This window comes from Macaca nemestrina, chromosome 7 (genome assembly GCF_043159975.1).
Source record: "Macaca nemestrina isolate mMacNem1 chromosome 7, mMacNem.hap1, whole genome shotgun sequence".
NCBI classification, from domain to species: Eukaryota; Metazoa; Chordata; class Mammalia; order Primates; family Cercopithecidae; genus Macaca; species Macaca nemestrina.
In genome coordinates, this window is record NC_092131.1 from 160,495,180 (window position 1) to 160,518,857 (window position 23,678).

The 23,678-nt window shown below is 54.0% G+C and overlaps 1 protein-coding gene across 1 annotated transcript; it reads right to left on the reverse strand.

Annotated features, from left to right (window-relative positions):
- On the reverse strand, positions 1–23,678 carry LOC105491927 (TYRO3 protein tyrosine kinase). The gene is made up of 19 exons (XM_011758677.3): positions 23,422–23,678; positions 21,501–21,684; positions 21,171–21,271; positions 20,104–20,274; positions 18,571–18,657; positions 17,699–17,814; positions 15,327–15,504; positions 14,513–14,658; positions 13,851–13,995; positions 12,421–12,550; positions 12,231–12,331; positions 11,868–11,963; positions 11,451–11,531; positions 10,881–10,973; positions 10,032–10,153; positions 9,486–9,595; positions 9,139–9,298; positions 8,791–8,927; positions 1–1,453 (listed from the first exon to the last, which is right to left on the reverse strand). The coding sequence occupies exons 1-19, from the start codon at positions 23,543–23,545 to the stop codon at positions 1,063–1,065; spliced, it is 2,673 nt and encodes an 890-aa protein (XP_011756979.2). The 5' UTR covers positions 23,546–23,678; the 3' UTR covers positions 1–1,062.

Below are 23,678 nucleotides of genomic sequence, written 5' to 3' on the forward strand. Positions count from 1 at the left end.
TTAGGTCTTTAGTCTTCAATTTTATTTCTGTTTTAAACAGCAACCAACAGCTTGGAAGTGTCCCTAACAGCTAGGACCCGCCCCATGCATTCCAGAGGCTCCCCCACCAAGGCTGTGGTCCAGGTTCCAGAAACTCCCCCTCATCAGGCCTGATTTCTCTCTGGAGACTTGGGACAGAAGAGGCTGTCCAGTTAGAGGGGAAGTTGGCACTAAAGGTCACCGTTTAGAAGGGTTGGGCTCAGACACAGCTGCCTTTGTTAGTCTTAGGATATTTTGAGATTTGGTAGTGTGCTCAGATTGTGGGTATGGAGAGGGGTTCCTGAACTCCTCTCTGGCCTCACTCGCTCCTGGGCAAGCCTCACAGCATCCCTTCCTCTTGCCGGCTCGGCACACTGCCTTTGGAAGAAGGGCACCTGATAGCCTGGGCACTCCAGCATGCCTTTGTGTGACCCGGTCAGCTGCAGGGAGGCATGCTCCCCTCAACTTCTCCTGGCCAAGGCAGGGTGCAGAATCAAAAAGATGGTGAAGATTCAAACCTGAGATACCAACCCCTTACCAACCCTCACCTAAAAGGGAATATTACAAGGACATCTCTTTGTGACTTGGAGAGGCAAACCTGGGTATTCAAACCCCAAGTGTGGTAATAGCTGGGCCACCAGGCTGGAGGCAGTTGAATGCATGCACTTAAGCAGCAGGGGCAGCTCAGCGGGAGGGTAGGGCCCACAGGGCTGGACCTGCCCTCCCTCCACTGCCATCCACACCCATGGTAACCATGGAAACATAACCACCCCACTCCTGCCAGCTGCCTGGGTTCAGACAACCAGGACCGGCCCACTTCCATCAAGCCAAGGCCTAAACTGATGCCAGGCTGGCCACAGAGTGGTTGCAGGAAGAACTGGGATTGGGTGATTTGGTGAGTCCAGGCTTCCCAGAACAGCTTGGGAGGACTACCACAGGAGCCTCCACACCTTGCTGTCTGGGCTGGGGTCAGACGGGGCTTAGTCAGCCAGCACAGTGGCCAGCAGAGCCGGCCAAATGGCCCCAATGCCCTCTGCCTGTGGGCTAACAGCTACTGTGCGGCAGTAGCCCTTGCTGCAGCAGCAGAAGCCTCTGTGTCTCATTGAGAGGACTCTCTGGCTGGTGCTCTGCCTGCCCTGGCTGCTCAGCCAGCCCTCCGGGGGTGAGGATGTACCGATAGTCACTGGGAGTGCCACCTACTGCCCCCATGTCACTGCCATCCCCAGCCCCACTGTAGGGCTGATCCCTGCCACGCAGCTGCAGGCTGCCTCCCGCGGTGGGCTCCTCGGCTCTCTCGATGTTGATGTATAAGGGGTCCTGGCTGGCGGATAGCACAGACAGCTGGCCCAAGATGCTCTCCAGTTCCATTCGCAGACAAGTAAAGCTCGGGCGCTGCTTGGGGTCAGCACTCCAGCACTGGTACATGAGATCATACCTGGGGTGGAGAAGCGTGAGATAAGGCAGGAGCCCTTCCCTCAAAAGCAGGGGCCTCTTCATCATATGGCACTAGGAATTTTAAAAATGTTATTCCCTAGTGGGGCACAGCGGCTCACATCTGTAATCTCAATACTTTGGGAGGCTGAAGGGGAGTAGTATTTGAGCCCAGGAGTTCGAGACCAGCCTGGGCAATATGGCAAAACCCCATCTCTACAATAATACAAAAATTAGCCAGGCTTGGTAGACACGCCTGTAGTTCCAGCTACTCAGAAGGCTGAAGTGGGATCACTTGAGCCCAGGAGGTCAAGGCTGCAGTGAGCCATGATCCCACCACTGCATTCCAGCCTGGGTCACAGAGCAAGACTCTGCCTCAAAAATAAATAAATAGGCCGGGCGCGGTGGCTCATACCTGTAATCCCAGCACTTTGGGAGGCCGAGACAGGTGGATCACGAGGTCAGGAGATCGAGACCATCCTGGCCAACATGGGGAAACCCCGTCTCTACTAAAAATAAAAATAATTAGCTGGGCATGGTGGCGGAAGCCTGTAGTCCCAGCTACGTGGGAGACTAAGGCAGGAGAATGGTGTGAACCCGGGAGGCGGAGCTTGCAGTGAGCAGAAATCGCGCCACTGCACTCTAGCCTGGGTGACAGAGCGAGACTATGTCTCAAAAAAAATAAAAATAAGGCCGGGCGCAGTGGCTCAAGCCTGTAATCCCAGCACTTTGGGAGGCTGAGACGGGCGGATCACGAGGTCAGGAGATCGAGACCATCCTGGCTAACACGGTGAAACCCCGTCTCTACTAAAAAAATACAAAAAACGGCCGGGCGCAGTGGCTCAAGCCTGTAATCCCAGCACTTTGGGAGGCTGAGACGGGCGGATCACGAGGTCAGGAGATCGAGACCATCCTGGCTAACACGGTGAAACCCCATCTCTACTAAAAAATACAAAAAACTAGCCGGGCGAGGTGGCGGGCGCCTGTGGTCCCAGCTACTCGGGAGGCTGAGGCAGGAGAATGGCGTAAACCTGGGAGGCAGAGCTTGCAGTGAGCTGAGATCCGGCCACTGCACTCCAGTCTGGGCGACAGAGCGAGACTCCGTCTCAAAAAACAAAAAACAAAAAAAACAAAAAATACAAAAAACTAGCCGGGCGAGGTGGCGGGCGCCTGTAGTCCCAGCTACTCGGGAGGCTGAGGCAGGAGAATGGTCTAAACCCGGGAGGCGGAGCTTGCAGTGAACTGAGATCCGGCCACTGCACTCCAGCCTGGGCGACAGAGCGAGACTCCGTCTCAAAAAAAATAAAAATAAAAATAAAAAATAAAAAAAAAATAAATAAATAAAATATAAATAAATAAATAAATAAATAGACTGGGCATGGTGGCTCATACCTATAATCCCAGTACTTTGGGAGGTCGAGGCGGGTGGATCACCTGAGGTCAGGAGTTCTAGATCAGCCTGGCCAACGTGGCAAAACCCCTACTCTACTAAAAATACAAAAATTAGCTTGGTGTGGTGGCTTGTGCCTGTAATCCCAGCTAGTTGGGAGGCTGAGGCAGGAAAGTTGCTCAAACCCGGGAGGCGGAGATTGCAGTGACCTGAGATCGTGCCACTGCACTCTAGCCTGGGTGACGGAGGGAGACTCTGTTTCAAAAAATAAATAAATAAAACTTGTTTTTAAATTATTATTATTATTATAGCTCAATGCAGCTTCAAACTCCTGGGCTCAAGGGATCTTCCCACTTCAGCTTCCCAAGTAGCTAGGACCACAGGTACTGGCCACCACACCCAGCTAATTTTTTGTTGTCATTTGTTTGTTTATAGAGATGGGGGTCTCATTATGTTGCCTAGGCTGGTCTTGAACTCATGGGTTCAAGTGGTCCTCCCACCTTGGCCTCCCAAAGTGCTGGGGTTATAGGCGTGAACCACTGCACTGGGCCATTTTTTTTTTTTTTTTTTTTTTTTTTTTTTTTTTTGAGACGGAGTCTTGCTCTGTCGCCCAGGCTGGGGTGCAGTGGCCAGATCTCAGCTCACTGCAAGCTCCACCTCCCGGGTTTACGCCATTCTCCTGCCTCAGCCTCCTGAGTAGCTGGGACTACAGGCGCCCGCCACCTCGCCCGGCTAGTTTTTTGTATTTTTTAGTAGAGATGGGGTTTCACCGTGTTAGCCAGGATGGTCTCGATCTCCTGACCTCGTGATCCACCCGTCTCGGCCTCCCAAAGTGCTGGGATTACAGGCTTGAGCCACCGCGCCCGGCCTTTTTTTTTTTTTTTTGAGAGGGAGTCTCGCTCTGTTGCCCAGGCTAGAGTGCAGTGTTATGATCTCGGCTCACTGAAACCTCTGCCTCCGGGGTTCCACTGATTCTCCTGCCTCAGACTCCCGAGTAGCTGGGACTACAGGTGCCCGCCACCACACCTGGCTAATTTTTGTATTTTTAGTAGAGACGAGGTTTCACCATATTGGCCAGGCTGGTCTGGAACTCCTGACCTTGTGATCCGCCTGCCTCGGCCTCCCAAAGTGCTGGGATTACAGGCATGAGCCACCGTGCCCGGCCACACTGGGCCATTTAAAAAATACACTGTGGCCAGGTGCAGTGGCTCACGCCTGTAATCTCAACACTTTGGGAGGCTAAGGTGGGTAGATCACCTGAGGTCAGGAGTTCGAACCCAGCCTGACCAACATGGAGAAACCCCGTCTCTACTAAAAATGCAAAAAAAATTAGCCCAGCATGGTGGCACACGCCTGTAATCCCAGCTACTCAGGAGGCTGAGCAGGAGAATCGCTTGAACCCGGGACGCAGAGGTTGCAGTGAGCTGAGATCACGCCATTGTACTCCAGCCTGGGCAACAAGAGTGAAATTCCATCTCAAAATAAACAAACAAATTAAATAAATAAATAAATAAATATTTGTAGAGATGGAGTCTTGCTGTGTTGTTCAGGCTGGTCTCAAACTCCTGGCCTCAAGTCATCCTCCCACTACAGCTTCCTGAGTAGCTGGGATTACAGGCACATCCTGGCTTATTATTTAATTCTCACAACAACCCTATGAAAGCAATGATCAGATAGAGATCATTTCCACATTTACAAATGTGGAAACATGCACAAAGAGGTTAAGAACCGTGACTAAAGTCACACACGTGGAAAGTGACAGAGCTGTGATTTGAAGCTAGGGGGGTTGGCTCCAAAGTCCTTCCTATGCTGAGTGGGCAGTACCTACTCAGTAAATCCTCACTGTACCGCCGGACACAGTGGTATGCACCTGTAGTCCCAGCTACTCAGGAGGCTGAGACTGAAGGATCCCTTGACCCCAGGAGTTCAAGACCAGTCTGGGCAACACAGCAAGACCATGTCTCTATTTAAAAAATATTAATTAGGCCGGGCGCGGTGGCTCAAGCCTGTAATCCCAGCACTTTGGGAGGCCGAGACGGGCGGATCACGAGGTCAGGAGATCGAGACCATCCTGGCTAACACGGTGAAACCCCGTCTCTATTAAGAAATACAAAAAACTAGCCGGGCGAGGTGGCGGGCGCCTGTAGTCCCAGCTACTCGGGAGGCTGAGGCAGGAGAATGGCGTAAACCCGGAAGGCGGAGCTTGCAGTGAGCTGAGATCCGGCCACTGCACTCCAGCCTGGGTGACAGAGCAAGACTCCGTCTCAAAAAAAAAAAAAATAAATAAAATAAAATAAATTAATAAGCAAGGTATGGTGGTAAGTACCTGTAATCCCAGCTACTATGGAGGCTGGGCAGAAGATCTCTTGAACCCAGGGGTTTGAGGCTACAGTGAGCTGTGATTGCACTACTGCACTCCAGCCTGGCTGTCAGAGTGAGACCCTTTCTCTTATTAAAAAAAAAGTAAAAATCCGCCAGGCGTGGTGGCTCATGCCTGTAATCCCAGCACTTTGGGAGGCCGAGGTGGGCGGATCACTTGAGGTCAGGAGTTCCAGACCAGCCTGGCAAACATGGTGAAATCCTATCTCTACTAAAAAATACAAAAATTGGCTGAGCGTGGTGGCGCACACCTGTAATCCCAGCACTTTGGGAGGCCGAGGTGGGTGGATCACCTGAGGTCATAAGTTCAAGACCAGCATGACCAACATGAAGAAATCCCATCTCTACTAAAAATACAAAATTAGCCGGGCAGGGTGGCACATGCCTGTAATCCCAGCTACTCTGGAGGCTGAGGCATGATAATCGCTTGGACCCAGGAGGTAGAGGCTGTAGTGAGCCAAGATCGCGCCATTGCACTCCAGCCTGGGCGACAAGAGCAAAACTCCGTCTCAAAAAAAAAAAAAAGTCCTCACTGTTCATATACAACCTTTGAATATCTGGAAAAAGCTTCCAGCTCTCTTCTCAATGGGAATGTTTTGTTTTGTTTTGTTCGAGATGGAGTTTTGCTCTTGTTGCCCAGGCTGGAGTGCAATGGCGTGATCTCAGCTCACCGGAACCTCTGCCTCCCGGGTTCAAGCAATTCTCCTGCCCCAGCTTCCAGAGTAGCTGGCATTACAGACACATGCCACCATGCCCGGCTAATTTTGTATTTTTAATAGAGGTAGAGTTTCTCTATGTTGGTAAAGCTGGTCTCGAACTCCCGACCTCAGGTGATCCACCCGCCTCAGCCTCCCAAAGTGCTGGGATTACAGGCATGAACCACCATGCAGGCCAGGAAGGCTTTTTTACATACAACTTCAGGAACCTTATAAATTCCCTGAAGCCTATCACTCAGGGTGCCCAAGGAATGCCTCAGGCCGAGGTGGAAAAATAACAAACCAAAAAAGCTAATGGGAAGAGACTGAGACCAAGTCCAGTGAAAGCAAATGCCTGACTCTCTTGCCTATGCCCACGACAAGAGCCCCAAGTACTGCCTCACACACCAGCACACCCAGCAGGGGCCCCCATTAATGGCAGTAATCATGCCAGACACTGAGCAGGTCGTGGGAACGGGAATGGTCTGGGGCCTTGGGTACATGGCCAGACTGGGACACATTCTCAAGGCTGTGCTAGGAGCCAACTGGCGCCTGTCCACCAGGCTGCCTGGGTGAGGCCAGTGCCCGCCCACTCTCCATTGACAGCATGACAGCACCAGCTCCAGCTGGGGAGGAGGCTGCACTGGGGTCTGGTCACCACTGCCCATCAGAGCTTCTACAGCTCCAGATTAGAACTGAGGCAGGCTGCAGCCACAGGGAGACGTGAGCTTCCTGCCCCTTGCCATACCCTGAGTTCTGCTGAATGAACAGGAGGGCCAGGGCCTGGCTTGTGTACTCAAGATTTCCCTCTGAAGTGCAGATGAGTCAGTCACCCACAGCCTGGGCTCAGGGCACTTCAAACCCACTGTCAAAGGGAAGGATCCCACCATGAGGCTGAGCCTTCCTGTGCCTGTCCATGACCTCGGCCCTCTGAAAGTCCAATCCCAGAGCAAGAAATGGAGCAGATTCTTTCTCTGGTCACAGTGGCTCCCACTCCCACTGGGGCTCATGAAAGTTCCTCTGGGCTGGGTTTGGTGGCTCACACCTGTAATCCCAGCATTTGGGGAGGCCAAGGCAGGTGGATCCCTTGAGCCCAGGAGCTCAAGACCAGCTTGACAAATATGGCAGAGCCCTGTCTGTACAAAAATACAAAAATTAGCCAGGTTTGGTGGCACATGCCTGTAGTCCCAGCTACTTGGAAGGCTGGGGAAGGAGGATCACTTGAGCCCAGGAGGTTGAGGCTACAGTAAGCAGAGATTATGCCACTGCACTCCAGCCTGGGTGACAGAGCGAGACCCTGTCTCAAAAACAAAACGAAAAATACTCACAAAATGTCGTCTGAAGGCCTAGGGAGCCCTTGGCTTGGATGGAGTGGGAGTGTAAGGGCCGGGCGCGGTGGCTCACACCTGTAATCCCAGCACTATGGGAGGCCGAGGCGGGCGGATCACGAGGTCAGGAGATCAAGACCATCCTGGCTAACATGGTGAAACTCTGTCTCTACTAAAAATACAAAAAACTAGCCGGGCGAGGTGGCGGGAGCCTGTAGTCCCAGCTACTCGGGAGGCTGAGGCAGGAGAATGGCGTGAACCCAGGAGGCGGAGCTTGCAGTGAGCCAAGATCGTGCCACTGCACTCCAGCCTGGGCGACAGAGCCAGACTCCGAAAAAAAAAAAAAGATAGAGTGGGAGTGTAAGACTAGAACAGACAAATCACAGTTGCTGTCACAAAGAGTTAAGAGTACATACTCTAAAACCACAGGGATCTAGGTTCAAATTCCAACTCATTCACTTAATAGCTCCGTGACGTTGGCCATGTTACTTAATCTCTCTAATCCTATTTTCTCATCTACAAAGTGGGGATAAATAATAGTCTTTTCCTCATAAGGTCAGAGGAAGATTACCTGAAAGAATGCCTAAATGCCCAGCTAATGTCAGTAACACTTCCCATTATCTTGTCACAGGGGTTTGTTATCACTCCAGCAAAGTAGGTGGTATCATTGCCTGCCCGGTCCCGAGGGCTTTGGGCTTGCAGAAAGAAGAGGAGACAGTTCCCTTATTCCCAGGACCTCAGTTCTTTATCTTAGATTCCCAAGAGAGCTCAGCCTAGGAAGTTTTCTTTTTTTTTTTTTTTTTTTTTGTGAGACAGAGTCTCTCTCTGTCACCCAGGCTGGAGTGCAGTGGCCAGATCTCAGCTCACTGCAAGCTCCGCCTCCCGGGTTCACGCCATTCTCCTGCCTCAGCCTCCCGAGTAGCTGGGACTACAGGCGCCCGCCACCTCGCCCGGCTAGTTTTTTGTATTTTTTTAGTAGAGACGGGGTTTCACCATGTTAGCCAGGATGGTCTCGATCTCCTGACCTCATGATCCGCCCGTCTCGGCCTCCCAAAGTGCTGGGATTACAGGCTTGAGCCACCGCGCCCGGCCAAGTTTTCTTAGACTAGCTGGGGTCTCCAGGACAAAGGTTGTATTCACTGGGGTAGAACAAATAAAATAAAATAAATAAAAATTTTTTTTTAAAAAAAGGAATTATGGGTGGGAAGATGGCAGGGAAACCTCCCACACTGTTACTCAGCACTATGCCTTCTGTTCTGCTCTTGGGGTTCCTGGTTCTCCCTACAAACTGGAGAAAAGAGACTGATAGACAAAGGCTAAAGCAAGAAATCTGGGATGGGAAGGGGGAAAGAAAGAAAACAAGGAGGTGGTAGATGAACAGTGAGTATGAGGTGGAGTGCAGTCTTCCAACTACAAGGATGTTTCTATAAAAAAACAAAGGTCCAGTTGAGGCTCTTAGTTCCCACTGGGCCAGCAGCTGTGGTGGCAGCTACCAGCCAAAACTCCAGATTCCCCTTTCCTTCCAGAGCCCCCTTCCCGGGATACTTACACGTCCTCCATACACTCCGGAGGCTGTTTCAGGCGGTTCCCGCCAATGAGGTAGTTGTAAATCTCAGCGTTTTCGATGCCAGCGTATGGCGTCTGCCCACGTGTCATGATCTCCCACATGGTCACCCCGAACGCCCACTGGGACAGAATCGAGGTTGGGGGAGAAGCTGTCACTAGGTGTCCTGAGTCAGACAGAGAGCCATGGCTCTGGGACAAGCACAGCCTGGAGCTCAGGGCCTCATCATCAGGCAACCAAACCCCAGAAAGCAGACTTGGCTAGGCCCTTAAGGATCCCAAAGGTCTGTTCTCACACTAGTCCCCACCAAGCTTCACGGGCCACCCTGCTCACCACGTCACTGTGCACAGTATACAGGTTGTCAGCCAGGCTCTCCAGGGCCAGCCACTTGACAGGCAATTTGGAGGCACAGCCTTGACGATAGTAGTCCCCACTGTAGATCTTCCGGGAGAGTCCAAAGTCAGCCACACACACTGTCATGTCCTCTGCCAGCCTACGAGGAGCGTTGAGGGAGGGAGTGAGCCTTCTGCCATGCCCACAGCCCTACAAGAGCCAAGACGTCTTTGCTCCCAAGCTACCGCCATGCATAGCAGATACCGTCCCAGGCAGGAGCCGACCATTAGCTAGCTCCTCTTGCACCTGCTGCTGTCTCCCACCCTCGAGTCCTCCAGAATTCGTACATGCAATTCCGAGCGGCCAGGTCTCGGTGGATGAAGTTCCGAGAGCTCAGGTACTCCATGCCGCAGGCAATGTCCACCATGAACCGGATCAGGGTCTGGAGGGGTAGGTTCTAGTGGACAGACAGGCCAAGCTCAGGCTTAACCTGCCCACCCAGCTGGGGCAGGATGGATGGGGGTCCCTGGCCAGAAAGCCTGAAGGCTGTCCCCAGAATCACTGGAAGGAAGGAAAGGGATGGAGGGCCTTCCCAAGACAAGGAAGCTTCGGCTAGCCTAAGAGGAAGTCTGGAAGCCAAGACTCCCCACCCTGGGGTTCCACAAGTCCCTCCCCCTAGAAAGGGTCCTTGCCCAGCCTATATTTCTCAGCAGGGTTTTGTGAGAGAAAAGAAAGCCTGCTAGATTAAAGGGATTCAAACTCAGACCCCTCCTACTCCCACCCAGCTCCATCAGTCCTACCCAGCAAGCCCCTCTCTGCCAGGGTCTCTATGCCTTTCCAGGCCCTGTGTTCCCACCTGTTTCCTCCTGGCCATCCCCACACCAGGTACTCACAAAGGGGTTCTCCCCAATCCGGGAGGCGAGCAGGAAGGCATGCAGGTCCCCATGCTTCATGAAAGGCAAGATGACCATGGGGATGGGGAGACGGCCTTTAGCCCTGCTCCGGAGGCTCACCCCTGGGACAAGGGAGAGTCAGGAGCTGAGCATAGAAGGGTCAAGGGGCAGTTCACGTGTCTGCATAAGTCCCCGCCTGCTGGGTCCCATCTCCAGCTCTGGATCTGCTGTTTATTTTTTCATAGGCTCCACACTGGTCTGGGGACTACCCAGGAGGGACTCTGGCTGCTCCCATATCCCTGGAGCATCTTCTGTCCCCTTCCTTTCCTTCTCTGTCCATACAAGCAGTTTTTGTATTTTCTGAAACAGTATCTTGCTCTGTCATCTATGCTGGAGTGCAGTGGCACAATCGCAGCTCACTGCAGCCTCAATGTTCTGGGCTCAAATGATCCTCCCACCTCAGCCTCCTAGGTAGATGGACAAAGTGCATACCACCACACCTAGCTAATTTTTGTACGTGTGTGTATTTTTTTGTTGTTTTAATAGAGGTGGGTTGTTGCTATACTGCCCAGGCTAGTCTCAAACCCCTGGCCTCAAGCAATTTTTCCACCTCAGCCTCCCAGAGTGCTGGGGTTACAGGCATGAGCCACCGCACCCGGCCACACAGTCTTCATGTGCGGACCTTTGGCACTCCTCACCTCAGATTTCTGCCAGGACCCTCCTTGCTATTTTGCCATCTATTTACTTACCAGATGAGTCCAAACGTCTCTCCTACAGGCTGCCCTCTCATGTTGGTAGAGCATATTTTTAGCCCTATTCTCTGTCTGCCTCCCCCAAAAAGGGGCTCACCAACAAGTTTGGCCACGTGTGGATGGTCAAACTCCTTCATGCAAGCTGCTTCCCTGAGGAACTCTTCAATGTCGCTTGAGGCAATGATGTCAGCTAGGAGAAAGGGATGGGGAAGGAGGGAATAAAACAAGATGTGTCCCTAGCTTTGACCCAGGCCTCCTAGGTCTTGTCCTTCAGATGTCCTAGGCTTCCCAGCGAGCCCAGGAAACAGCCCAGCCATGAGCAGGAGAAACCCCCAAGGAGTGGTGCTATTCAATAACTTCTCTACTTGCTAATGCCTTCCCTTCCTTTTGGTTTGGGAGCCCAGCAGGTCAACCAACCACAGCTGTAATCACCCAAGAGAGGACTCAGAGGACAGTCACTGCCGATGGCACAGAGCAATGGCTGGGCATAAATAAGTGTGTTTGGGTTTATGCTTGTGAATTATTCGTGCTGTAAAGACAGCATCCCAGTTAGTGTTGCCCAGCTCTTCTTGGAAAATCTAGGGGCAAAGCAGAGCCTGCTTCAGGGTCAGTCGCCCCTCTTACCCTTCCAAATGATGCCCTCAGGCCACAACTATCCCCCACTCACCTTTCAGCATCTTCACAGCCACTTTCACAAAGGAGCCATCCTCCTGCTTCAGCTGGGCCTCCCGCACTGAACCAAACTCTCCTAGGAACCAGTCCAAGTGAGGGAGTCTCCTTGGCTCTCTGCTCCCTGCCATCTTCCCTCCCAAGTGACCCTCCATGGGGACACAGTCAGCAGACTCTGGGGCCACTGGAGAAGGCACCCTTGCCAGTAGCCAAAGCAAGAGCATGCTGGGAGCAGCTCCTCAGCCCTCCCTGTCCCCAGCCACCATTCCCCCCAAACATCCCACACTCAGGAGTCTACAAGCATATCTTGTTTACAGGAGCCAACCTAAACCCACACCCTCAAAGTGACAGGGGTGACCGAACACCTCCAGCTACAGCAAACCAGCCATGCCCATCCCCGCACAGCCCCACATACCTTTGCCCAACATCCGGCCCAGGGTGAACTGCTGCTCTGGGATGAGCACATCCTCCAGTTTTTCCTTTAGTTCATCGCTGATACCCAAGCTGTCCACTGTGGGGAAAGGGTTTGTGGGAAAGAGGGATCTCTGATTCCTGAGCCAAAACCCAGCCTGCTTTTTATACCCCAGACTCTGCCCTCAGAGCATAGAGATGAGCTTAGGTCTCCCACGGCTGGGGTGTAAACTTCACACAGGCAGGTCTGTGTGCCTGGGGCTCACTGATGTTCACACATATCAGTCGAATTAATAATTTGGTAAAATAATGCAGATAGGGGCACACAACAACCCATTTGTCCGTCCCACGATTGCCCACCACTCACATGTGGCCTCGATGCGCTCGGGCCTTTCTCGATTGAAGGACCGGGCTGCCCGGAAGTGAACGGCTGGCTCTCCCCGGGCCATGACACTGTCAAAGGCTTGCCTAAAGGAAAACCCAGGATTTGGGATCAGCTCCAAGGTCTTTCATCACCATCGCCACCTGCCTCTCCCTCCACATCCCCATCCCCTTACCCAAACCGCGTCTCTTTCCGTCTCTTTCGAAGCAGGATGAGGGCCAGGGCAGCAGCCGTAACCAGGGCCGTTAGCACACCAAGGACCACAGGTACCCAGGATGTGCGGCTGTGAGGAGGGCCCTGCTGGCCTGTGGGAGGGAGGCGCAGTGGCATGAGCTAGGAGGACACCATGGCATGGGGTCCCTTCAGAACTTTCCCAGGATGGCCATCCAGCTGGGTCAAGGGGCTCCTCTAGGTCAATAAAGGGTCCTGAGGGAAAGGGGCTCCAGAGGAAGGCCCAAGAGTCCTTCCTACCTGGTCAGAGACAGGCCCTGGCTGTTGTGACCTAGAGTGTGACCATGGATTTCTATGCCAGTTCTGGGGCACAGAGAGGAGAATGAGATATAGTTTATTTGAGACAGAGTCTTGTTCTGTTGCCCAGGTCAGAGCGCAGTTACAGCTCACTGCAGCCTCAGCCTCCAGGCTCAAGCAATCCTTCCACTTCAGCCTCCCAAGTAGCTGGGACTACAGGTGTGCAACATCACACCTGGCTAATTTTTAAATTTTTTTGGTAGAGATAAAGTCTCACTTTGCTGCCCAGGGTGATCTCGAACTCCTGGACTCAAGCAATCCTCCCACCTCAGCCTCCCAAAGTTGTGGGATTACAGGTGTGAACCACCACTCCCGGCCTTATTTGTTTTTTTTTTTTTTGAGACAGAGTCTTGCTCTGTCACCCAGGCTAGAGTGCAGTGATGCAATCTCAGCTCACTGCAAGCTCCGCCTCCCGAGTTCACGCCATTCTCCTGCCTCAGCCTCCCGAGTAGCTGGGACTACAGGCGCCCGCCACCATGCCGGCTAATTATTTTGCATTTTTGGTAGAGATGGGGTTTCACCGTGTTAGCCAGGATGGTCTCGATCTCCTGACCTCATGATCCACCCGCCTCAGCCTTCCAAAGTGCTGGGATTACAGGTGTGAGCCACCACACCCGGCCCTATTTGTTTAGAGACAACAGGCTCACTCTGTTGCACAGGCTAGAGTGCAGTAGTGCAATCATAGCTCACTGCAGCCTTGAACACTTGGGTTCAAGCAATCCTTCTGCCTCAGTCTCTGGAGTGGCTGGGCCTACAGGCATATGCCACCACACCAGGCTAATCGTTTTTTTTTTAATTTTTTTTTTGTAGAGACAGAGTCTTGCTATGTTGCCAGAGTTGGTCTCAAACTGCTGGCCTCAAGCGATCCTTCGACCTCCCAAAATGCTGGGATTACAGGAATGAGCCACCATGCCCAGTCAAGATACAGTTTAAATACCAGCCCTGGCCTCAACTTCTTCACTTGGTCTGTGGGCCTGCTAGGAGGGGAGATGCTACTAGGCTCCTCCCACCAGTCTAGGTTGCCCTTGAAAACCTTGATCCCCTGAGCCTCTGCCCCTCTCCCTCTACAAGCCTCACCTGCATGGTCATGAGAAGAGACCACCAGTGGCTGACTCCAGGGTCCACAGCCAACTGCATTGGAGACGCACACACGTACGATCAAGTCCTTTTGGGGATCCCAGCCTGTCAAATTGGCCCTGGTCCCCTCCACTGTCAGTTCATCCTGCAGCCAGGAAAAGCCCCCACCCCATAGTGAGCCTGACGAGAAGGCCTCCAGCTGGGGCCTGAGGGCAGAAAAAGGTCCAGCTGGGAACATGGGAGTATAGGGGCACTGTGGGTTCAGGGGCTGTGGGAACACAACCGTCTGGGAGTAATCACATTCCTGCTCCGGGCTGCAGGGGCCTCTCCAGAACACAAACAAGGCTCAGTCCCGGAATGCACAGGTGGGGGATGGGAGCAACTGAGCTGGGGACAAAGCCTTATCTGTGCCCTCCCCCAGCTCGAGCAGGAATGTGCTTCCTGCTTTATTTACAAAGTGCACACAGGATGCTATCCTAACAGGAGACATAATCCTTTGAGAAGTGGAGTTTGCAGAGGTGGTGAGGAGGAGAGGATTCCCTGGGAGAGTGGGAGACCCAGGCCCACCAAAGACAACCATTTGGAAATTCTTAAAGGCCTTAGAACCCGGAGGGCTGATACTCCAGGAGAGTGAAGAGAGGGAAGGGTTCTGTCTCTCTTACCTGGGTTCCATTGTCTTGAACCCAGGACAGTTTATAGGGTCCCAGGGGGCCTTCCAAAGGGCCCTCAGGGATCACTTCTTCCCACTCCAAGATGAGGCCTGAATCTGTGCGGATAGCATGGAGGTTTTGGGGAGCGCTGGCTGGGGCTGTAGCCAAAGAGAGAAGATTGCTCAGACCCCTGCCCTTCCCATCATCATAATCCCATGCAGACCTTTGGAACCAACTCCCAAGAACTAAACAGCTCTGAGAGGCACGACTGGGGAAGGGTTCACCTCCCAGCTCTGATTGCTCTCACCCACTGTGCTGGGGGCGGGGTAAGCAATGGGCAGGACAGGCAGCACCCCAGCTCGGCAGTGTTGCTCTTCATCACCATGGTTACTGCCTCTCTGCCTCATCCCTCGCCACTCCCCTCTCACAGCTATGCCAGCCTCCCTGCAATTGCCAGAGAACTCTAAGCAAGTTCGTGTCATAGGGTCTTTGCACTTGCTGTGCCTTCTTCCGGCAGTGATTTTCCCCCAGATATTTACATGACTCCTTCTTTATCCTTCAGACCCGAATCAGACCTTTTTGCGGGGGGGTTCCTTAACCATCCGGGGGCACTCTTCATCAACCACATTATCTGATCTTTTCTGGTTTGCTTATCTGTTCCACCCACAGTAACTATTTACAAGGTGGTATGTAGTGATATGCAGTAAATGTCTACCAAATGATGCCTGAATCTCCATCTCCACCAGCACCATTCAGAACTCGAGCCAACACGGCCCCCTTCCCGGCTCCAGCCCTGCCCACCCCCTCTGCTCTATGCATCCCTTACCTAGACCCTTGGTCTGAAAGGGCACCCAGTCAGCATAGGGAGAGGGCCCCAAGGCATTGGCACAGCGCACCCTGAGGCTGTAGTTGGTGGCAGGAACCAAGTCCCGGAGCAGACAGGTAAAGGGGGGCACAGGGACCACAACAGCCAGGACTTCCCAGCCTCCTGGGGCCTGTGTCACCTACAGAAAAGCAGAAAAGGAATGATGTAGGGGAGAGCCTGTGCAAGATGGAAGATGGAGTGGATATAGTTACGGGTGCTTGAATGAATGCTTCCTCTATCAGCAAACACTTGCAACCCACACCCTCCCATCCACCCCCACCCCAATACACCGGGTTCCACACCTTCATGCCTTTGCAAATGCTGTTCCTTTCACTTGGAATGACCTGCTCTTCCTAGCAAAGGCCTACTCATCCTGTAAGACTCAGTGCAAATATCACTTTCTTGGTGAAAGCCTTTCTCAACCACTCCAGAAAACTCGTCTTGTCCTTTTGTACTTGGCGCGAAACTCTTAGGGTATACTTACCACTTACTGTGCCTGCTTACCTGCCACTCCAAAGTTCAAGTTTCTGAAGCTCAGAGAAAACTGGGAGCTTAGGGCACTATGAACCAGCCCCTCATCTTACATTTTGGGGTCCCAGGGCAAGAGTACAAAGAGATCCACGTACTATATGTCTAAATATTTAAACATTATAAATCAGCTAACCAACTATTAAATAGTTTCTATCTTAATATTTTGACCAATAAACCTTCAAAACAACCTGGGAGATCAGGTTTGCATTTGTAATTCTCTAAATCCCTGGAGTCCCGAGTCAGAATGAGGCAGCACTGGAAGAGTTGGCCCGAAGCCAAGGTCTGCACCATGAGGGGCCTCATGTGCACAGGCGTGGACAACGCTGACTGCATATCCAAGCTCCATTCCCATCCCCCTCACAAATGGTTGCCCCTTGGGCTTAGAGGTGCTCATATCATACTGTGGTCCATCCTTGGGAAGATGGAGCAGGGAAGAGGCCCACACAGACCCCGGAAGCAGACTCAGGACCATCAGGGCAAGAGATCCTGAATATCTAGAGTATAGTGTGGCAGTGAGGGGGACCTTGCCATCTGGATGGCCATATCCTCTTGGCCCTGCAGGCTCTTTGCACGGGGAAAGGGGTGTGGCCAAAGGAGGGCCAGAGTAGGATCCTCTTTTTTTTTTTTTTTTTTTTTTTAGAGAGAGGATCTTGCCCTGTCACTCAGGCTGGAGTGCAGTGGCATGATCTTGGCTCACCGCAGCCTTGAATTCTCAGGCTCAAGTCATCCTCCCACTCTAGCCTCCTGAATAGTTAGGGGTACAGGTGCATGCCACTGTGCCTGGATAATTTTTGTATTTTTCGTAGAGAAAGGGTTTTGCCATGTTGCCCAGTTTGGTCGTGAAGTCCCAGGCTCAAGCAATCCTCCTGCCTCCGCCTCCCAAAGTGCTGGGATTACAGGCATGAGCCACTGAGCCCAACCTCAGTAGGGTTCTCTAAATGGTGGAGCCCGGAGCAGGGGCCCCTCCTGCCCAGGGAAACTGCCCAGAACAGTTTTGGAAGGTACTCATTAAGTGGCTTTTGAGTAAATGGATGAAAATGAGCAAGCCTGCATTGCCTCGTGTTTTTAGTATCACCTTACCCAGTTTTTCTACTCTCCAAGGTGTAGGGCCCCTTCTGGTCATCTTGTTCTCTTTGGCTTGAATGGGGGTTGGGGGGTAAGGCGGAGCATGACAGTGTGAGTATCAGCAAAGGTTTGAGCTTTCACCTAAGTAAGAAAAACTTGGCTGGGTGTGCTGGTTCACGCCTGTAATACCAGCATTTGGGAGGCTGAGGCCGGCAGATAGCATGAAGTCAGGCGTTTGAGATCAGCCTGGCTAACATGGTGAACTACTAGTCTCCACTAAAAAAAAAAAAGATTAGCTGGGCATGGTGGTGCACGATTGTAATCCTAGCTACTGGGGAGGCTGAGGCAGGAGAATCACTTGAACCCAGGAGGTGGAGGTTGCAGTGAGCCGAGATGGCGCCATTGCACTCCAGCCTGGCCAACAGTGAGACCCTGTGTCTAAAAAAAAAAAAAAAAAAAAAAAGAAGGAAAGAAAAACCTTCCAGGTACCCCAAATCTGTTCTAGTGATCTGCTTTTCAACCTGAAGAATGCATGAATTTGAGCCAATCTGCAGTCACTTAGTTGCCAGAGCACCCCATGATAAGAGACAGTGGCCTGTGCTCTTCCTGCTAAGGAGCAGCACCTGGAAAGAGCTGCAGACCAAGCCCCTAAGAGCTGACTAGTGAGTGTGATACCCCTGTCAACAAAGTGCTGGCCAGGCAGCCAGAACAAGCATGGCCCAGCCCGGAGAGCCTACCTGAACTGTACAGGACTGTAGCAGGGCTCGGCCATCAGCACCTGGCATCCAGGCCACACTAGCGTTGCTGCTGGAAAGCTTTGTCACGGTGACGTTGAAGGGGGCTGCAGGCAGTGCTGTGGACGGGGACTCAGAATCAGTGCCCAGTAGGAATACGAACGGAGGGAGTAGGAGGCATGGGAGTCAAGCCTTGAGTCTCTCTGAGGGTCCAGGGCATCCCCAACCTAAAGACAGCTACCTAGCACTCCCAGGATCACAGTAGTACACAAATAAGCAACCAGTAGGGCACAGCTGCTCACACCTGGGAGAGCGCCTGGGCTGTGGAGAGAGGTTGCCTCTCCCTGCAATGAAGGACCTGTGTGACTGAGGAATAAGATGAGAGGGTATGTGGGGGCGGCACCTCAGGCTTGGGAGATACAAGGGAGAGACAGGCAGCTGCCCCTGCAGCCACAGCCTGGCTCCTGCAGACACCCTGTCCCTCCCCCTCTTTCTGTGCACCAGCCCTTCGGGTCTCCTCCATCCGGTGCTAGGCTGTTTTCCCCACCCCCATCCCCTCAAAGGGAGGGGCAGAAACAAGGCTGGGCATGGGCCTTGACCATCTCCTGCTGCTTCCCTCCCTCCTTCCCTCCCTCCCAAGGACTCTGCTTCGTGATGGGAAATCTGCTGTGACGTCAGGATTCTATTCTCATCTCAGCCACGCAGGGTCTCAGGTGCTCCCACTAGGAATGGGAGCTATGCCAATTAACCCCTCGCTCCCTAGATCCCAGCAGGACCACAAGGGGAGCTGGAACACAGAACAATTCTAACTGCAGGACAGCTCGCCGGGAATGCCCCTGGCCTCATCCACCCTTCCTCCCTGCCAGCCCTCCTACCTTGAAGGTGAACAGTGGCTGTGCGAGAAGAGGCCAGGCCTTTTAGGTTGTGAGCTTCACAGGAAAACATGGTGCTCTGGGTCACCCCTGGGGCCAGAAAACCTCAGTCAGCTCCCCAAGCAGCAACCCCTACTCAGTGCATGATTGGGGAAGGGGAACACTCAGGCTCTGGTCGGAACATCCTTAAAGCCCTCCTGCCAAAGGAAGGGGCTGGGCAGTGAGGCACGGTGAAATGAACAGGGACACTGGAGTCTGGTGAGCCTGGAGGGGCTCTGTTTTCTCATCTCTCAAATGGGAGAATTGTGGGAATCAGGTCATGTGTGTCAAGTGCACGAATAAGCCCTTAGGAAACGTTATACCACCCTCCCACCTCCATCCCATCGCCCACACACAGCACGAGTTGCCTCCCTTTTCTGGTCACTCTTTTATTACGCATACCAGAGTGAGCCCTTCTGTTTGCTCTGTGCCCCCTCGGGGTTGTTATTTGCAGACTCTCTGCCTTGCAATAGTTCTCCGCTCTTTATGCACGTGTCTTGTCTCCCCAATTATACTCAGTTCTTTGGCTTCTATTTCCTTTGTATTCCCGCTGTCCCCTGTGGTGCCTAGCACAGTGTGGTGTGGAGTAGGAGTTCAGTGAGTGCTTATTATCAGGCTGCCTGCCTGAGGGTCCCAACCACGCACACCTGGAAGGAAGCGAACCCAGCCTCCTCTCTAATCTGTTCCAACTCCGCGCCTCCTGAAACAGGACCTGCACTTGCTTCCAGAGGTCTCATAGTCCACCTCTTCTCAAGATTCAAACTGCTGGGGAACCCAGCTCAGCGCCCATTTCCCTGGCACCTTCCAGCACATGAGACCAAGCTCAGAGTCCCATTTTTTTGCCCAGTTCAAGCCCCAACCAGAAACAGTATACTTTGTTTCACGAATAAGCAAGTCTTACAAGCATGTGAGGGTATTGCCCAAGAAACTTGGGGCCCAGGTGGGTGTGCAGGTGTGACTGTGCAGACGTATGGACAGACACAGTTGTTTGGGAAAACGTCTGGAGGTTTCCCAGAAAGTGCCATTAGGGGAGGAGGCTTTGTGCTAACCTCCCCTTACCCCTTCTCTCTCCCTCCTCTCCCCTCTCTGCAGCCTGAGAGTCTTGTCTTCTCAGTGTCTGCCAGATACTCCTCCCTAGCTCTGCGTGGGCTGGTTTCTGGCTCCTTCCCTTGGGAGGGGCGGGGGATGGGTGCCCCTGGTCTCACACAATTCATCTCGGAGGGCCAGCTGTGCATGGCCTGGACTGCTGCGAACCAAAGAAGGTGGCCCCACACCCTCCTTAAGCACACACAGCAGGATCGCCACTAATCAGCCCACCCAGCCAGCCTAGCACACCTGACTAATGAGCTTAGTAATGGTGCAGCTCACGTCCCCAGACACTGGGGCTTGCTCTGGACACTCACAACCGCAAGCTCAGTGGCTGAAACTCTGCCAGCTTCAGTGCCCTCCAGGACCCAGCTCCTTCTCCACTCCAAGCCCCCTTCTGAGGCTGCTCACCTGTTACATTTAAAACAGATGGAGAGGGAGCGGGTCCCCCGATCTTCGTAGTTCCTCTCCACCAGACAATGGTAACAGGTTCAGGGGGACCCACAGCCTCGCAAGACAGTTGGAAAGGGGCATTGGGTGGCACTGCCAGATCTTTTGGCTCCACTGTGAAAAATGGCACACCTAGGAGAGAAGGGGAGTGAGGAGTGAGCCTTGCCACCTCTTGGCTTCCTACTGTACAAATCACAAGTGTGTTTACATCTGAAGTCCTCCACGCAGAAGGTTCCCACAGGCCCCTAACGATTAGGTCAACAGCAGAACAGGCGTCTAGCTTGAGAGGTGGGCGGTGCCCTTCTTTTTCAGGCTCCTTAGGAATTTTTTTTTTTTTTGAGATTGGTGGTCGGGAGGTCCCTCTATGTTGCCCAGGCTGGCCTGGAACTCCTGGGGGCTCAAGTGATCCTCTCGCCTTAGCCTCCAGGGTAGCTGGGACTACAGGCGCACACCACCATGCCTGGCACCTTAGACACATCTTTCATGCTGCCCCCTTAGGCATGGCAGATTTGGACAGCTCTTCTTGCAGTAAGAGGAGACTGGGGGTGGAGAGCTGGGGGAGGGGCATAAAACTCAGGGGAGTGGGTGGGAGCTTTAGCAGAGTTCTGCTGCCAGGCCCCAGCTCCCATTCAGAGCCCTTTGTTACTTTCTTAGTCACTTTGTTTTCCTGGGCTGAACAGCTCTGAGCTCCCGCAGCTGCAGAGCCTTCCTCCCCTCCCCCTGCTGGCCAGGCCACTTGGCAGAACAGGGTCCAGTCCCAGATGGGTGCTTGAAGCTTGTTGTTCAAGCAACGGAAACAGACTGCACCCCACAGGTTGTGGGTCCCAGTTGGTCCCTTGGTTGTCAGATACCCAACTCCAACTGGTAGGGTCTTCTGATGTCTGGAGTGGGCCTAGAGCCTGGACAACAAGGCCCTACAGAGCAGTGGGGCAGCCCTGCTTCTACTGAGTTCTCCGCTTCAGAGGTATAGCCACCAGCAGACGGCACGTGCTCCAGGCCAACATGCCCATATGGCTCTGCCTCCTCACCTTCTACCGTGAGCCACACTGGCTGGGAGATCTCGGTTTCGCCCCCATCCTCCACCTGGCACCAGTACCGGCCGGCGTCAGAGCGCTCCGCTGACTTCAGGCTGTGGAAACAGGATACCAGGCTTGCTTCCCAGGGTCAAGGGGAGCAGCTCTGCTAGGCAAACTTGATGAGTTCAGCCTGCCCCCACTTCTGGAAGGTCCCACAGGGAGCCAAATAAAAAAACCACAGACCTCTGGGCATCAGGAGAGGGCCCCAGCTCCAAATCCCCCAGGAAAGAGCATAGCCTGCCCCCTGGCTGGCAGCCCACACCTTCCCCCACAGGCCTGCACCTGAGGAAGCCGATCCAGTGCTGCTCGCTGACTGGGATGTACAACTGGTCCAAGTTCTGGACCACAGCCCCATCCTTCACCCACTGGATGTCAGGCTCCTCCATCCCCTCCACACTGCAGTTGAGCTTCACCGGCTGCCCCTGAGACACTGTCAGCTTCACTGGGGCTCCCATGAGCTTCAGACCTGAGGGGTGGGAAGGAACATGTGTCAGCCTTGAGAGGGACTCTGTCTCTGTAAACAGTTCTCATTCTCTTCTAGAAGGTAGCCTCTGTGTCAGACAGAGGGCTCCTTCTCAGCCAAAGTCAAGGAAGCAGAGGTAGGACAGTGCGGGAGGGAAGGTCGCTGGACTTGGGCAAGGGGAGGGGGCATGACAAGCTCTCCAATTTCCCTCCGGCTCTAAGGACCTATTCCCCATGTCCTCCTTCTGAGTCCAGACAGCAAAAGGAAGGTAGGCTGGGCTGAAATGACGGGAGTTACCCTACTGGGGCGGGCACTGCTCTAGGAATGACTGCTGCACCCAACAAGTGCAACAGGCTGCCAGCTCTCCACCCAAGGTGTCAGCCCAGACCCTGAATTTCTGCCAGCACCCTCTGCACCCAACCTTACCAAATGGAGCAGGGCTGAAGAAGGAAAGGAGGGGGTGCTCCCCTGAAGTGGAGAACATATGGCTGCAAAACCACGTCAGATCAAACACATGGCAGCCTTCCTGGCAGTCATCCGCTCTATTAATACCTGAATGTGGGCAGGGGCGAGTGCTAGGAAGGTGGGAGGCAGAAGGGAGGGCTGGGGCCCTGAGCAGGGAGCCTAAGACCCCTGGGCCACTCTTTGGAACTTACGCGCGCGCGCGCGCACACATATACACACACACACACACACACACACACACACACACACACACACACACGGCACCTCTCTTGGCCTCCTGACATGTTTTTAAGCAGAGAGAGGGGCAGGTCAGGTATCCGCATAACTGAATCCGCATAACTGAAATCCAGCCCTGCTTCTCACCCTTCTGTGTGTGACTCTAGGCAAAGTCGTTGGCTCCCTGAGCATCAGGTCCACACCTTTCGGCTTCTAAATACTCATCAACCCGGTTCCCTTCCCTTCCCTGAGAGGCTGATATGGCAGGGAATGCTGTGTCAAGAGAAGATGCCAGCGGGTGGCCTCTGTCCTGGTCTGTGGCTCTTCCCTGCTCCCTTCACCCTCTCGGGACTAGTCACAGGATGGGGGCCAGCCTCCCACTCCCTATATGCCCAGCAGTACCCGAGGTGCGGGGTGGGAACTTGGAGAGCACCGTGCTGCATGGAACGCTCTTGTCACCAGCAAATGCCTCAGTGGCTATGTGGGAACACAAGACTAACCCCTCCCAAAGACCAGCAACCTGGCACCAGCCCATCCTCTCCAAGGTTGTGCTTTCAGGAAGCTCTGAGGGCACAGAACTCGAGTGTGCCCATTTGTTTTTTGTGACTGGGTACCCTCACAACCTCTGTACCTAAATGGTATCAGAGTGGCCTTTGGGTGCTCAGCCCCGGCCCGTGTGGTTTCAGAGGCGGACCTTCGCGTGCGGGGCAGACAGAATGGGGTCCCCAGTACTGGGAAGAAGGGAGCTAACAGCTGGGAACATCCAGGCGGGAAAATGCGGTCCCAAACACTCCCCGCTGACCACACAGCCCACACCCCGCTCCCTTCTCTTCCACCCCGCCAGAAGAGCCCAGAGCGCCAGAAAGTTGGGGGTGGGGGCCCAGCCGGAGATCTGGCGGCGAGCACTCCGCAGCGCGCCCTGCCCCGGCCCCGAGCCTCGGCCTTCGACTCCGGACCCCCACCCCGACTCCGGCCCGCCAGACCCGCCCCGGGCTCGGACCCCCGGCCGCGCCCCTCCGCAGCCCCCAGCTTCCCGCCGCCTCCCGGGGTAGCCCCTACCTGCGGCGGCGGACTCCGGGAGCAGCAGAGAAGCCAGAGCCGCCAGCAACAGCCCCAGCCGCGGTGGCGGCGGCAGCAGCAGCGGCGGGAGCCCGGGTCGCCCCATGCTCCGCCTCAGCGCCATCGGCGGCGACGCCGCACCATGCCGGGCCCGGCCCGCGAGCGAGGAGGGAGGAGGGCGGGGAGGAGGAGGTGGGTAGAGAGCGGGAGGGAGGAGGGCTGCGGGAGGGGCTGGGGCCGCCCGTGGGGCGGTGCTG

Bases quoted from the DNA above. Each gene is read 5' to 3' on its own strand.
- LOC105491927 (XM_011758677.3), bottom strand. From the start codon at position 23,545: ATGGCGCTGAGGCGGAGCATGGGGCGACCCGGGCTCCCGCCGCTGCTG. The intron at 18,658-20,103 runs GTGAGCAGCCTC...TTCTGGCCCCAG, and splicing joins ATCTGTTTTAAATGTAACAG to GGGTGACCCAGAGCACCATG. The intron at 12,332-12,420 runs GTAAGGGGATGG...GTTTTCCTTTAG, and splicing joins CGGAAAGAGACGCGGTTTGG to GCAAGCCTTTGACAGTGTCA.